The 17,059-nt window shown below is 38.2% G+C and overlaps 1 protein-coding gene across 4 annotated transcripts in view; it reads right to left on the reverse strand.

The window, feature by feature from the left end:
• BRWD1 (bromodomain and WD repeat domain containing 1) overlaps positions 1-17,059 on the reverse strand; it is a 116,380-nt gene that overhangs the window by 43,235 nt on the left and 56,086 nt on the right. For 2 of the 4 annotated variants that reach the window (XM_032392636.1, XM_032392634.1), the window contains exons 20-23: positions 13,817-13,910; positions 9,246-9,377; positions 3,264-3,358; positions 1,358-1,547 (exon numbers count right to left, since the gene is read on the reverse strand). In XM_032392636.1, coding sequence (XP_032248527.1) covers positions 1,358-1,547; positions 3,264-3,358; positions 9,246-9,377; positions 13,817-13,910 — 511 coding nt within the window. Of the gene's footprint in view, positions 1-1,348; positions 1,548-3,263; positions 3,359-9,245; positions 9,378-13,816; positions 13,911-17,059 lie in introns of all 4 variants that reach the window. The other 2 variants (XM_032392635.1, XM_032392633.1) reach the window with 2 other exon arrangements.

The raw sequence follows: 17,059 nt of genomic DNA on the forward strand, positions 1-17,059 counted from the left end.
CTTTATCCATTCATCTGTCAATGGACATCTTGGCTCTTTCCACAGTTTGGCTATTGTGGACATCGCTGCTATATAATTAGTTTTTAAATAGCATACATATTTGGTTCCTTAACATACACAGGAACGTATCACTTGTGAAAGCATTGTAGATTTACCTAGGACTTTTCTAGCATCTCCTGAATTTCTCATAGATTCTTCCTAACACTTTACATCCTACAGAGAAGGGGCCTAATTTCCAACCTAAATCCTCTTCAATAGACAGCCTCTCTACAGACATACCCTTCTGAATTTCACCATGAACTAATCATCACAGAGTCTCCTCTTGATTTGAGGTTTTAAAACTGGTGATTTTAAAACATGACCAAACTTTGATTCTCCTCCTCTCCTCTTCAAGAGGTGCAGCCACATCTCCACTGGAGGGTGGGCTGGAAGTGCTTCTAACAAAGAGAAGATAAAACAGAAGTAACGAGAGGCTTCGAAGACTAGGCTGTCACAAGCATTAGGGTTCACCCCCTGCTTACACCTCAGGATCACTTGCTCTAGGGAAAATCAGCCACCTTGTCCTGCAGATGCTCAAGCAGCACTACGGAGGGGCCCATGTGGTTAGCAACTGAGTCCACCAGCCAACTGCCCAATGAATAAGCTTCAAAGAAGATCAGCCAGCTTCAGTCAAACCTTCAGACAGCTGCCAACTCCAGCCAATGTGATAATTGCAACCTTGTTAGCCAAAAATCACCTAGCTAATCAGCCCTCAAATTCCCAATTCATCAAAACATGAGTATATGTTTGTTGTTTTAGGGAGCTAAATTTCAGGGTCATCTGTTACACAGCAATAGAGAACGAGTACAAGGACGTGGCATCTTTAAATAATGGCCACCACCTGCACGACACAAGCACTGTGCATATGATAAGGAGCAGGCACAATTAGGAGGAGTGTGTGAACATGCCAAATGAAAGAGAACATACCAGATGCATCTGGGAAACATGGCAACAGCAGATGAAAGAAGAAGAAAGTGTCTTAAAATGCCCTGAAGCACATTTCTGGTGTTGAAATTAACGGGAGAAAATAAAGAGTTATGGTGGGATTCTGAGCGAAACAGGGCTCCCCCTTTAAGTGTCAAACTGGGGAAGGAGTCGGTGCCAAGGCCAATTTGCGGCAGATTCGACAGAGAAGCCTTCATAATAAGAGTAGCTTTTCCAAATATAAATTCCATTTTACATTTGAGTCTTGATGACTTAATAGTGCCAAAAGAATGTAAAAGCTCCAATTTCCCAAAGATTTTTAATTTCTAAATATGGACAGAAACACCTCTATAAAAAGTGTAAATAAATGTTTTTAAAGATATACCTCTTTTACCTCTTTTTTAGGCTTATTGTCTTTCTTTCTCTTTCGTCTCCTTTTTGGAGGAGATAAATTCTCAGTAGACATTTCATCCTCTGAACTACTGCAAAAACGGGTAACTCGCCGACGTGATGACGTCCGTAGAGGTGGCTGCAGGTTGATGCCTGCGTCGGCGGTCCAATCAGAGTATCGAGATGACGAATCACTGGCAAAGGAAAACAGCGTAAGTTGCAGGGAACCAGAATCTAAGCCCTGAGAGCAAATCAGTCACCTAACATTAAGAGAAGAGATGAAGAGGGAAGGAAGGAAAGATCCTGGGAAGATTTAACTTGAACAATCTGCCTTCACCATCAGCGAATACTGAAATGACCAGAGATCATGAGAAAGAGAGAAACCTTCACTGGAAATGAGGGAAAGGATGTAAGCCTGAGGAACTTTTTTTAAAGTATAATATAGAGGAGACCTCGTGGAAGACAACATTTAGAGCCAACCAACGATTCCCCTTTCAGAAGACGGAGTGTAGTTATGAAAACAGAAGAGATCACACAGAGCCATTAAGAGTAGGCCCCCCCTACCCACCCCGAATGAGAGGTAGCTCAGGAATAGACTAGAAATTTTAACCAGAATGAAAAAACATCTGTGAACAGACCGAGAAGCCCAAGGAAAACAAAGCCACAACAAATAGAAAGCTGTAAGTGGTCAGAGCTTCTTGCCAAGAGGGGGACCCTTCCCTGATACGACAGAAGGCCCACGAGAGGAACTGGTCCTAGCCCACCCCAGAGCAGAAGCAGAGTCAGACAGAAAACTAGATCCAGAAAACGAGCCCCCTGCCCACTACTAGCTTCAGCAAATACAGAAAAGGATGACACAGGGCTCTACTGGGCCATCACTGGCCAACCACATACCTCTCGGGCTCAATAAAACCCACTCACACTAACACATTTCCAAGAGCTGTTTATTATAAAAAGAGCTATTTAGAAAAATTTTAAGAGCACCTGCTTTGTATAATAAAACTCAAGAAAAGTTGCATTAAAAGACAATAATTATAGAGAGAGAAAGCGGAGCAGTGGTTGCCAGGGGATGGGGGTGTGAGTGGAGAGTCACTGTATACAGTGCTGAGCATACAGTTTCAGTTTTGCATCGAGCTCCGGAGACTGGGTGCAAGACAGTATGAATGTACTTAACACTACTGAAATATACAGTTAACACTGGTTAAGAGGGTAAATTTTATCATGTCTGTTTCATAATTAAAAAGGAATTTATAAAAAAAAAAAAAAGACAGGTGTTCTAAAAATCACTCCAGCTCCTAATCATAATGGAATAAAAGAAGTCAAGAAAGGATACAGGGAGTAGAGTATGGTGGTTTAGACGAGCACAGGACCAACGGAAACAGAAGATACTTTGAGTCGTATTTGGAAGGGGCACCTTCCTAGATGTGGTGATGGATATGTTTGTGAAAAGAGAAAGAGGTCCAGGTTTCTGGCTTGAGCATCTGCCAAAGGTGAAGTTGACATTTATTTACCAAGAGGAGGAATAGATGTTAACATCTTGGTCAACCCATGAAATTTGGATACCAAAACTAAGCAAAATGTCAACACATGCATTAACTAATAATAAAGAGAACGATGGTCTTACCACATATACTTTGGATACTACTCTTTATAAATGCAGCCCAAGACTAGACTGATATTTTGAGTACACACACCCTACGTCCTGCTGGCTCAAATGTTTACAGTCAAAAATACCCAAAATATTTTCTATAGAACTAGCTGTTAATCTGGTTTTCTCCTGCTTTTAAATGTACTAAACAGTCAGTTGTCCCACAGACATGAGCTCTCACATCTTGAATGCCACCCGAGTCCCACTGCATCCAAGCCTATGACTAAACTGCTGAAAAGATGGAACAAGGAAAAGCAGGTACCTCGAACTCTCGCTGTCACTCTCACTTCTTCGATCACTCCTCCACTCTTCTTCTTCAGAAGAACAAGAGCCTTCACTCTGATCACAGGAAGTCTCCTATTGGCCAGGGGGTGGGGGGTAGGGGGGTAGGGGGGGTGGATAGATAAAATAAAAATCCTGATCTTGGAGATTAAGTAACACAAGTCAAGAAAAACTGCACTTCGTCCTAATCATCTTAGGCCATCGGGCAAGAAACAGAATTAAATGGACTTAAAAAAACAAAGGTAAATGTCTTTACTAGATTCTTTTTCTTATCAAGGCACAAGGCGCCAGAGTCTAAGACTTAACGCTACTACTGTTAGTGCAGCCAGCCCTTCTCTGAGTGAAGTTCATAAAAAGCCAATGTGAATGTTCTCAGTGTATTGTTGGACTCAGGCCATCGTGATACAGGTATGCAATGGGATCTCGTCGTTCTACTTCCATCCCCTATGACTGATGTTGCGCATCTTTCTGTGTGATCTATAGATATTCTCTGATGAGGTGTCAGGCATTTTGCTGATTCTTAAATTGGATTTTTTTTCTTATGAATGTGTTTTAAGAATTCATGGTATGTTTTAAATACAAGCCCTTTATCAGACAGGAGCTCTACAAGTATTTTCTCCCAGTCAATAGGCTTGCCTTTCATTTTCTTAACAGTATCTTTCCCAGAGCAGATTTTAATTTCAATGAAGTCTAGCTTGTCACGTTTTTCTTTAATGGATCGTGCTTTTGGTATTCTATCTAAAAAGTCACTGCCCAAGGTCCCCTACATTTTATTGTTTGCTATCTTCTGGAAATTTCAGTTTTGCGTTTTATATTAAGTTTATGATCCATTTTGAGTTAATTTTTGTGAGAAGTCTCTCTCTAGATTTGTTTTTTTTTTTACATGTGGATATCCAGTCGTTCCAACACCATTTGTTGAAAAAACTATGTTTTCTCCATTGAGCTGTCTTTGCTCCTTTGTCAAACACTACTTGACCATATACAAAAAAAAAAAATTTTTTTTCAAGTCAATAAAGGGGAGAGAATGGAACAAACAACTTTTTGAGTCCCACAGAGCTAACGGTTGCAATCTACTTTAAGTTCTGGCCATGGATCCCAGGCAGGTACTTTTAAACTGAGACAGGACCTTTTCCTGTAACAGCATTTACGTTAGGAGCTTTGATAATGGATAATGAAAATGTCAATGAGATCCAAAACTCTAAAGACAAAATCTCAAGTTAACATCTACTTTTGGGGGCATCTGGGTGGCTCAGTCAGTTACGCATCTGCCTTCGGCTCAGGTCATGATCTCAGGGTCCTGGGATCGAGTCTCGCATCGGGCTCTCTGCTTAGCGGGAGTCTGCTTCTCCCTCTCAGTCTCCCTCTGTGCTCTCAATCTCTCTAATAAATAAATAAATAAATAAATAAATAAAATCCTTTAAAAAAAATCTACTTTTGTTTACTTCATTTGAATAGGCAAAATGTAAAGTCAACATACTCTACAAACTTTCTCAAAATGTGAGCCCAACACTATTCCACGAGTACAGATTCTAGGCCTAGCACAACAGAACTACTAAACAGGAGTGTGCTTCTCATGCTCAAATGGACTTTTTTTTAAAGCACAGTAATAAAAACAAACTCTTCAAAGCTACTACCTAGAAACCATACACCCTATGAAATGTCATATATGTCTTACCCCAACTCTCCAAACACTTCTGGTAACAGAGGCAGAATTAAGAAAACTAACAACACTAAGTTTCAGAGACTTCTGATTTAACTTGCCTATGAAGGCAGCATGTATCTACTTGAAACTGAGTTACTTTTCTTAAAAAAAAAAAAAAGAAAAGAAGAAGAAGAAGAAGAAGAAATCTCTAAAATTACACAAGCTTCAACCCCACAAAACTTGGATCCACCCTGCCTATGAGTATTGTATTGTCTCCCAGGTCCCTACCTGTATATTACTAGCTCTTCATCTATAGGGACACCCAAGGCTAAGAAAAGTAAAGTAACATGCCTGGGGTCACAGGAGGGTAAGTGCAGGAACTGGAATTAAAAATCTGGCTAACTAGAAAGCCCTTAAAGTTTTTCTACCATCAGTATTTTCCAAACCAAAATGGAATGGAACCAACATGCATATACACAATGCCACAATCTCTATCCTGCTGCCATACACATACACGCACACACACACACATACACATACACACACCCCATCTCCACCAGCCACAAGAGATACCCCCCCACTCCCCCTCACCTCACTGCAACAACACAGGCGAATGAATATCGATGGAAGTAAAACCAACAACACCAAAACACAAAATTGTGATTTTTTTAAAAATTTTAAGATTTTATTTATTTATTTGTCAGAGAGAGAGAGAGAGCACAAGCAGGGGGAGCGGCAGGCAGAGCAGTAGAGGGAGAAGCAGGCTCCCCGGTGAGCAAGGAGCCCGATGCGGGACTCGATCCCAGGACCCTGGGATCATGACCTGAGCCGAAGGCAGACACTTAACAACTGAGCCACCCAGGTGTCCCAAAATTATGATTTATTTTAAAAGGTCAAGTGGATTTAACATTCCGTATTATCTATGTTTGCATTAGTTTAAAAAGTTCCCCATTACTTAAAACACACCAAATTAACAGATATAAAGACAAGAATTGTAAGATTCATACCAGTGATGATTTAAAAAGGAAAAAAATCTATAATCAATCCTGGTATTTCAAAAAGAACATAAGAAAATAAGCATTCGTTGATATCCCCTTGGCAAAATAAAATATATGTGTATACTGTAGACACATAAAATAAAGCATCTTACTTAATGTGAAAGTGGTAGACATGTGTCCACCAACAGGAATACGGACCATTATCTCCACTACTATTCAGCACTGTGCTGGAAGAATTGAACAATGCAATTAGATAAATCAATGAGAGGTACAAAAATTAGGGGTAAAACTATCTGTACAAAGGAGAAGATACCTGAAAAACCTCAGAGAATTCAATGATAAAATTAACCCAACAATTCAGGAACACAGCAGGATGTGTAAAAAATTAAATCTACTGAAATCAGAAGCCTTCATCTATGCAAAGTAATAACTACTTAGGGGCCATAATGGCAAAAAACACCCAGCACTTTACAAACTACAGATTAATCCCTAGTTATTAAGAACTTTTTAAAAAGGCAGGGGAGTGTGTTTGGGTGGCTCAGTTGGTTAAGCGTCCAACTCTTGATTTCGGCTCAGGTCATGATCTCAGGGTTGTGAGATCAAGCCCTGCATCAGGCTCCACGCTGGGCAGGAGCCTGCTTAAGATTCGCTCTCTCCCTCTGCCCCATCCCGACCCACCCCCAAAGAAAGATAAAAATTAAGGCGGGGGAGAGGGGAGAGGCCAAAAACATGATAGAGAAATGACCAAAAGACATAAATACATAGTGCATAAGGATTAAAAAAAAACCCACTCTAAATATATGAAGAGATGTTCAACAACTTCACACGTAATATGAAAAAGTAAAAATAAACCTATTCTGTGAAATAAACCAAAGACAAAAGGACAAATACTGCATGATTCCACTGACAGGAGTCCCTAGAATAGGCAAATTTATAGAGAGACAGAAAGTAGAAGAAAGGCTAGCAGGGACGGAGAAGGGAAATAGAGAGTCAGTGTTTAATGAGTACAGAGTGTCTGGGATGATGAGAGAGTGCTAGAAACATACAGTGGTGATGGCTGCACACACTGTAGATGTAGTTAATGCCAATGAACTGTATACAGAAAAATAGTTAAAATGATAAATTTTGTTATATATATTTTACGACACTAAAAGAACAGCCAAAACATACAAATAAAACTATACTAAGACACCATCTCTCACCCATTACACTAGCAAAAATTATCAAGTATAACACACTCTGTTGGCTAACAGGTAGGGAAACAGGCATTCCGAGGCGCCGCTGGTAGGAACGCCAGGTTGGAACCCTCCTTCAGCAGGAATTTTTTATCACTATCTCATACAACTCATAGGAATCTATCTTTGGACCCAGCAATCCCATTCCCAGGAACGTACTCCCAAATTACATCTCCGACAGGACAAAACTACATACAAAGACAAAAAGAGTATTCATTGTGACACTATTTATGACAAAAACAGTGGAAATGTCGTAAATGCCCATAAGTAAGAGAGTGGTTAAATAAACTATTACAAGCCCACAATTACGTGTGATGCAACTCCTAAAAAACCACGGGGAAGATATTTAAGAACTGATATGGAGTGGGTTCAAGAATATTTTAAGTGAAAAAAGTCTAGAGCAAAAGAGCATCTATAGTATGCTATGCTCTACCTTGTGTACAAAAGGAGAAACAATAAAATACACACGTATGAAGAAAAAACACAGTAAGCATAAACCAGAAACTAGTGAGGATAGGTGGGAATGTTTATCATAATTACCCGAAACTATTAAGAAAGGGTTAAAACATGCTCGATTCACTATAAATAAGAAAATAATGTAAAAACAGTCTCATTACATAAAACAAAATCAGCTAAATTAATAGGCTGGTGATAATAGCAGCTAGCATTATTGGATATTAGGCACTGTTTTAAATACTTCACAATCAAATAAGTTCTCACATCTCTGAGAAACATATGTTACCACTAACTGCTTTTATAGATCTGGCCAGAGGCACAAAAAGGTTAAACAACTTGTCCGAGTGGAAGAATTTAGATTTAATCTCAAACCCTGTGCTGAACTACTACTTTAATGCTTTGTAACAGAATTAAATGAATTGTTTGTCTATCCATATGAAACATTTCAAACCTCAAAACATTACTGATTAGAAAATATTAACGTTCTATTATTAAATTTTAAAGACTCTTTATAAAAATATTGGCTTCCCCCAAAAAATCAAAATGAAGACCCGTAATTCCATGTGATTATTCAAAGTCAAGCAAAGGGGTTAGAGAAAGGTTTAGATATGACAGCAAAAGCACAAGCAACTAAGTTAAAAAAAAAAAAATCAACTGGATTTCACCAAACTTCATAAAACTTTTGTGCTTCAAAGGAAACAAACCATCAAAGAAGTGAAACGCCAGCGCCCTGAATGGGAAAAAATATGTGCACATCCTGTATCTGCAAAGGACTCATATCCAGAATAAAGAACTTTCACAGCAATAAAAAAAGACAACCAAACTGAAAAATGGGCAACAGATTTGCACAGACATTTCCCCAAGGATAGACAGGAAATAAGCACATGTTCCACATCATTAATCATTAGGGAAATGCAAATCAAAACCAGTGAGCTACCCCTTCACACCCACTAGGATGGCTAAAATCAAAAGTACAGACAATGCCAAGTGCTGATAAGGATGTGGTGAAACTGGAATCCTCACACATTACTGATGGGAATATAAAATAGTGCAGCTGCTTTGGAAAACCTTTTAGCAATTCCTCAAAAGATTAAATCATAAAGTTTCCACATGACCCAGCAAACGAACTCCTAGATAGATACCCAAATGAAATGATACCTTATGTTCAATCAAAAACCTATTTGTTAGTAAGCTGCATTATTCCTTAGAGCCAAAAACAAGCATAGATACATGTTACACATGGATCAACCTTGGAAACATTAGGCTAAGGGAAAAAAGCCAGTCACAAAATCATATTGTATGATTCCACTTATATAAAATGCCCAGAATAGGCCAATTCAACCCACAGAGACAGAAAGTGGTTGCCAGGAGCTGAGTGAGGTGGGCTGGGAAGTAACTGCAAATGAGTCTAAGATTTCGTTTTAGAGGAAATGAAAATATTTTGAAGTTAAATAGTAATGATGATGGCACAATTCTGTTAATATACTAGAGCTACTGGATTATACACTTGTATGGTAAGTATCTCAACAAAGCTGCTAAAAATTCATCCTAGTCTCTTGGTAGATTCAAAGGAAAGAATTAAGACAAGTTACTGAACATTACTTTATATAATTTAAAGTTACAAGACTCACATGTCTCATAGAGCTTGAAGATTCATTTCCAGAAGATAACTCAAGCCGGCCAAGATTTCTTCTACCATAATTTGGGTATTTGCGCCTGCATGTCCTCTGCCTAGACTGTGACAGCAAAACCACCGAGTCAGACTGAAACATAAACATGCAGACGAAAATCAACACCCAAATAAGTACAAGCGTCAGCAAGATGGGCATTTTTTCAAATTCCAAAAGGAATTTAAGGCAAAAATAAAAAATAACAACAGTTCAAATACACACACACACACATAAATTAAACTTGGCATTTTTACTTTTAAGGTACTTAGAAGACATGGTAAATGAGGCACATTAGATCAGCATTTTCCAAACTAAATTTTAAGTTAACTGTTTTGGCATTAATAATATAACAACAACCAACCCAAAAGAGATACCCCCTAGAATATACATCTTAGAAGTGTAAGTATATATTCGTATATTATGATGCTGTCACCAACATTAAGGAACAGAGGTATAGAAAAATATCTGAAATAATCCTCAAATATTAACCCCACTTATTTCCAGGTTTTAAATTTTTAGAAGATTTGTTTTCAGTACTTTTCAGCTCCACTTGAATTTTTAAAATATATTTTATCAAAACAAAATAATCTTTAAAAAGCATCCAAATATAATACACTGCATTTTTTAAAAGATTTTTTATTTATTTATTTGACAGAGAGAGACACACAGCGAGAGAGGGAACAAAGCAGGGGGAGTGGGAGAGGGAGAAGCAGGCTTCCAGCCTAGCGGGGAGCCCGATGCAGGGCTCGATCCCAGGACCCCGGGACCATGACCTGAGCCGAAGGCAGACGCTCAACAACTGAGCCACCCAAGTGCCCTGGCTGCATTTTTTTTTTTTTTTTAAAGGGTGGAGGGAGCCTGCTATTCCTCAAACACCCAAGTTGTATGTGAAATCACTCAATGAAAGCACATATTCCTTGAATTGATATACAAATTAATTTTCACATCAGTGCCTTCTGTGTGATAATCACTGGTATCTATCTTATCATTTCAGTATGCCACTGGCTGCTTTTAAAGTGAATTGGGCTCGGGCGCCTGGGTGGCTCAGTTGGTTAGGCGACTGCCTTCGGCTCAGGTCATGATCCTGGAGTCCCGGGATCGAGTCCCGCATCGGGCTCCCTGCTCGGCAGGGAGTCTGCTTCTCCCTCTGACCCTCCCCCCTCTCATGCGCTCTCTCTCATTCTCTCTAATAAATAAATAAAATCTTTAAAAAAAAATAAAAAAAAATAAAATGAATTGCGCTCTGGGGCGCCTGGGTGGCTCAGTCGTTAAGCGTCTGCCTTCGGCTCAGGTCATAGTCCCAGGGTCCTGGGATCGAGCCCCACATCGGGCTCCCCGCTAGGCTGGAAGCCTGCTTCTCCCTCTCCCACTCCCCCTGCTTGTGTTCCCTCTCTCGCTGTGTCTCTCTCTGTCAAATAAATAAATAACATCTTAAAAAAAATAAATAAATAAAATAAAATGAATTGCGCTTTCCTTAATTTGTCAGTACTGATTTTTGTTAAAACAAAAACTCCTATTAATGAGTTTCATGACTGAAATTTGTGAACACAGGTGGACCAAACTACCAGTAAGGACAAGAAAATATCTCAAAATATATTTTTTTAAAAAATAAGTTTGAGGGCATCTACCTAATAAACCTATAAAGAACTGTAGGCCCAAGATAGGAAAAAGAGTGCAAACAACAAAAGAAAAACCTAGAATTTCACTCTGGAAGAGGAAGCTGACAGGTTGAACAGGTAAGCAAAACACTGACAGATTAAACCAGTTAGGCTAACAAAAAATTGCAATTCAGAGCCTCCTATGTGTGGGAGAACACTCTAGGCTTTGGCTATTCGATCAAAGGGTACTGCCTAGCCCTATCAGTAAACTACAGATGAACAGTAATCCAAAGGAACTACAGCCCCATCCTTGTTTGGATTAAGGCAATACAGGCTGGACAGCGGCCCTAGCAGCTTACCAGAAGCAAATGTAAAACTTCTCCAGGGGAAAAAATATCATCCTAGGCTTCCAATTATCTCTAACATTTAACATTCAGTCAAAACCACAGGTAACAAAGAAAATGTGATGGTAAAAAATGAGAAAAAAATCAACAAGCAATGGAAACAGGGGAACAAGATATTAAAACAATGAAATTATCAGACACGGATTTTTAAGAAATTAAAATAATGAGAACTTTAGCAGAAAACTGGAAGCCCTAAAAAAGGACTAAATAAAAATTCTGAAGTGAGAAATACAGTAACTAAAACTAAGAACACAACGGGTTTAACACCAGATTACACACACAGCTAAACAGAACTAACAAGGTGAAATCGAGGTCAGAAAAAAAATTCAGAAAAGCAGCAGCCTAACAAAAGGGAATCAGCAGTAAAAGTCTAATATACACGTAACTGCAGTGTCAGGAGGAGGGAAACATATACTATGCAAACACGAGCCAAAGGAAAGCTAGCATAGCTGTATAAAGAATTTTGAGAATAAAACACTACTAGAAATAAGGGGTGAAAATACTGAGAAAAGGTTCAATTCAGTAGGGAAAAAGGAAATTCTAAATGTGTACGTAACCATATAAAGAAAAACAAGTAGAAAGAGAGAAATCTACAAACATAATGAAATTTTCACACATATTACAGGTAGAAGTGCAATCATTCTGAAATGGCACGGGGCATAAACTACCAAGTGGAATATATACATATCCTATAATCCAAAAATTTCACTCCAAGGCATGTACTTAAAAGAAACACGCAGAGAGATACCAAGAGATATATACAAAATGTTGAAAGGAAAATTATGACTAATAGTCAAACATGAAAACAACCCAAATGTCTTTCAAGAACAGACTAAGTAGCAGCATGTTCATCAAGGGAATACTACACAGCAATGAAAACAGATGGACTTCACCTACTCACCGCAACACAGATAAATCTCATCTAGCCAAATGACTAAGCCAGATACAAAAGATTGCATACTGCAGGATTCCACTTAGGTTAGTGTTTCTTGACATTTTTACAACATCACTACCCTACAGGAAACTCTGAACTTTTTCCTAATTTGCTCCCCCACAAAATGTAATGCCACAGACCTATGTGGTCAGTTTATGTATGTATATAACTGGGCTTTGTATATAAGATGGTTAAGTATAAAGCTTAGACTTTTTACTCAATACAGGATTAAGAATCCTAATTTTTCAGTTAGAAATTAAATTGAAAACTTTAAAGCACTTCACATTTAGCTTTATAACTATTCCTTGAATTTTAATATAATTGCATAGACTATATCAAATAATATATCCAAATTAGAAAACTATGAATACATAAGGAACAGCAATGTAATCAAATTTTTAAAAATCTTCCAGAACTTATTCTTCCAGCAAAAGTAAAACAACTGAAAAAATTTATTAGTTTCTTAAAAATTATTTTAGTGAATTTAACTTTCAAATTTTTTTCATGAGAAAACATCCTAACTCAGGCCAAAGATACTCATTCCAGTCAACATGTTTTTTCTTTTCAGACTTGACATAATGAGTTAAATCACTTTTAAATTAAACACTATTTTTACTTCATTCTCAAAGCCCAAGTCATATACAAAATTATCAAGCATCAAGCCAAAACGACAAGGCATGTCATGGCAGCTAGGCATGCACAGGCCATCTGTCATGACATGCCTTCAAGACTGAGAGGTCAACTGAGAGCAAGTCCTGGAAACACAACCACTTTCCAACAAAGTTCTATAGCACTGATCTTGCAAACATTGGGCATCTTCCATGAATCAATGTTAATGCTGCTCATGTGATGCTCATGAAAATCAAGAGAACCTAAATATTAAGGAATGAGATTTTTTTTTTTTTTTTTTTTTAAAGTTTTTATTCATTTATTTGAGAGAGAGAGAATGAGAGAGAGAGAACACCTGAGAGGGGATAGGGTCAGAGGACGAAGCAGACTCCCTGCCGAGCAGGAAGCCCGATGCGGGACTCGATCCCGGGACTCCAGGATCATGACCTGAGCTGAAGGCAGTCGCTTAACCAACTGAGCCACCCAGGCACCCAAGGAATGAGATTTTCTTTGGGACAATGAGCTTTGGAGGGTCACAAATCATTGTAACATCTAAGGTTTTTTTTTTTAAATGCATCATCTGGACAAACTTCAGAAATAGACAAAGCTAACCAGCAGTTTTAGACATCAAATGGTTGGCTAGCTGTGGCAGTTAGCGAGTGGGAATGGACCTGAAATGCATGCAATGGGCTTGTAATGTTCCAGTTCTTAACCTGAGTGGTCATCAGACAGGAGTTTTCTAGAATCCTTTAGCACTGTTAGGTATTAGCTATGTCCTTCCCTCAAGTTTCATTCAGACTACTCTTTCCTAACAGCTGTACAACCTTATGTCTACTATTTTAAATCCAAAACAGAAGACCTTGAGCAAGAAATATCCTACTTCAGGCAAAAGTTACTAATATTCTCACTGATCAAAAAAAAAAAAAAAAAAAAGTACAAATTCAGTTTAATTTCTAGTTATTCCTAAGAAAACAGATTTTAGGTTACCTTTTGTGTGAGCTGGAGAGTCTTCCTTTTCCTTCCTATTATATAAAGATTTCTTTCCTCTTCACCTTTCTCTATTCTGAAGTCTTCCAACTTCCTACAAATATAAGTATCCAGTTATATTGGTTAGTGAACTGATGGATAAAGTAAAGGATATAAAGAGGAAAAAAATAATCATTATGATTTTGGGCATAAGGTTATATACTTTTTAAATTAATACAGAAAAATTTTAAAGTTATAATAAAACAAACCAAGCTATACTTTATGTTAGAAATTTAATATAATCGCAGAGGCAGTTAGGAGGTCCTATGTTTCATATTTTTTTTTTGAAGACTTTATTTATTTGACAGAGAGAGAGCACAAGCAGGGGGAGCGAGCAGGAGGCAGTAGGCAAAGGGAGAGGGAGAAGCAGGCTCCCGGAGGATCAGGGAGCCTGATGCGGGGCTTGATTCCAGGACCCTGGGATCATGACCTGAGCTGAAGGCAAACGCTTAACGGACTGAGCCACCCAGGCACTCCCTATGTTTCATATTTAATACAGAAATAATTGTTTATATTTTCACTGACCCAGTATAGTCAACTCAAACAGGATTTTTCATATTAGCTACTCAAAATCTCCCTATGAATTTTCCAAGACTGCAATTACTTTCTCTCAAGAAATAAAAGCAGAATCCTCCTCCAAATTTATTCAAACTGCATGTTTTATAATTTGTAGAAAATCAGAACAGCAGTGTTACTAGTACTTCTAATCACCTCTCTCTCTCAACTCACATGATACAAAAGATTGTTACAGTGACCAATTTCAAAACAAGGGACCTTCCACCATGAGGAAGGTACTGAAGTTCTTTTTCCTTCTCCATGGTTAGGGAATTCAAGTGACTGAATGTCCTTTTTCTCTAATTTGAACCTTGCTGAAAACATATGGCTTTGTGTTTGTGTTCACTTTAAAACCCCACTTGGGCCAGTTTCAAAACTGACATATTGGCCATAATCCAAGATACAAGCAGATGCTCAGAAAGCGAATATGCACAAATGCCCTAAGGTAAAAACTGATTTCAGTTTTTACCTTAGGGCATTTTCCTCAAGGTACATCTCCAGCCCACTGGAGATGAGCAACACTGAGCAACACTATATCTACAGGGCAGCTCTAAATCAGACTCAGCCCTTCACAAGTGGTCTGTGTCACCAATTTTATGTGTATTTAAGGAACTATATAAGGTTTTCACTCGCAGCCAAATGGAATTCTACTCCATAGCTGTATGCTTCCCTTTGTTTTGAAAATGAAACACTACATACATTTCATTCTCAATAATAAAGCAAGGGAACACTCTAGGCCTTCATGAGTATCATCTTCAACTCTGTGCAATTTCATGGCTAAATGAGATGGTCAGTTAAGAAAAAAGATAAAGATCAGAGAATTAGCATGAACAGAATGAAGAGAGTTTCTACTATTACTGAATTAAGACAAACTACATGCCTGGAATCCAGCCCCAACCAGAACTGTGTCTACTGGCAAGCAATACTGTTTGCTCAACATTCTGCATATTAGGGTCATTGATTGATTGTCTCACACTTTCATCTACTACCTAAGTTTTTCACAATGGACACATACTACTTTTATAGTTGGAAAACAAAACTTTAATTTTCTCTTGATCCTCATCACATACCACACTAAGAAAACAGGTAAAATTCCTACTGCTCCCACTAGAAGGACTGTCATCAAGAGCACTGACCATTACTAGATTACTCAGCATCTCCCTTACAAAATCTCACATGTATTTTAGAATACAGCACTACAATAAGCTACGCTCTTCTTTGGGAAAATTTTATTATAGCAGACAGTAGTTGATGCAAAAACTCCACTCTCCTTTTCTTCCTTTGAAACAGAACCTCAGTTTTTATCTAGGCTGTTTGCTGCTCTAAATACAAACTATCACCTAGCCTCCTCTGTAGCTAAATATGGCCATATGACAACATTCTCATCAATGAGTTATGAACAGAAAAGGTCATGTCCGACTATTAAGGCTGCTTAAATGAAGTCTCTCAACAAGAAATGTCGTTTTTGCCTCTCTCTTCCTTTTTCTGGCCTAAATCTCCACCTCCATCACAAATGCAGATATTGATGGCTACTGTACAAAGTCCAGCTATCCTAGACTTTGAGGTGACTTTAAGCCTGGAAGCCATACTCCCAGATGGAGATCAGAAACAGAGGAGCCTGAGTCCCTGATTAACCAGGGAACCATGATTCCAGCCTAAAACTATTTCCAGTCTTCCATGTTAAGAGAATAAATATATGCCTGTTTAAGGAAGTATTCTTCAGATCTTTCCCTCTTGGTACTTGTTTGCTTCCCTTGGTTTTGACAACAAAAAGTATCCCAAAATGACACTTTTGGTTCTGATGACTATGCAACTCAGACACAATTTTAAGGCTTAATTATAGCACAGTACATACATGACGGTAATTTTCTGTATTTCTCATCCCAATACCACATTTTGCTTTTCATTATTTTATCGTGTATTTGTAAACATCCTTAAATTCGCCATACAATATGTAAGTACTACATCCCTCCACCAATCACTGAAACTCTTCTGCCTAAACACATGGAGGACATACCTTTACAAAATAATCTTCAAAGTATTAGTTATTATGAGACATAACAGAATACTGAACATTTCAGATATCAGTGAAAAGCAACATTTGCTACCTCCATTTCATTAACTCAAATATCAGCAGGTAACACCTCAGTAGAAAGAAAGACCCTACTGCCCAGACTATAATTATAAAATATTTCCCACTACAAGAAAATCAGGCTACTTCAAGAACGATTCTACATCCAGGATGAGAAATTTATAAGACGAACCTGTAACACCTTGCCATGCCTGATAGCAGGGGCACCACAGAAGGATCCTACCGTCATTTCAAAAGGACTCAGGAGGTACCTTGAAGAGGCTCCTCCTGGCCAGAGATAGAAAAACTTAATAAGGATATTAGAAATAAGCTAAATCACAGCAGTGTGATTTATACAGTGGAGAACACAAACTGGTCATTACTGGGGGTGGGAGTAAATCTTCATTTTGAAAGTAAATAAAGCAAAAGAAGCATCTATCTTGTCTTTTTTATATGAACTTTACCACTAGATAATCACACAGTACATTTGGGTAAATTTCTTTTTTAGAAGTACCCACTGTAACAAATGAAGACTTCACCGAGTTGAGCGATTGCTGTTTTATGGCCCCTAATGAGTT

This window comes from Phoca vitulina, unplaced genomic scaffold (genome assembly GCF_004348235.1).
Source record: "Phoca vitulina isolate PV1807 unplaced genomic scaffold, GSC_HSeal_1.0 scaffold68, whole genome shotgun sequence".
Taxonomy (NCBI): Eukaryota; Metazoa; Chordata; class Mammalia; order Carnivora; family Phocidae; genus Phoca; species Phoca vitulina.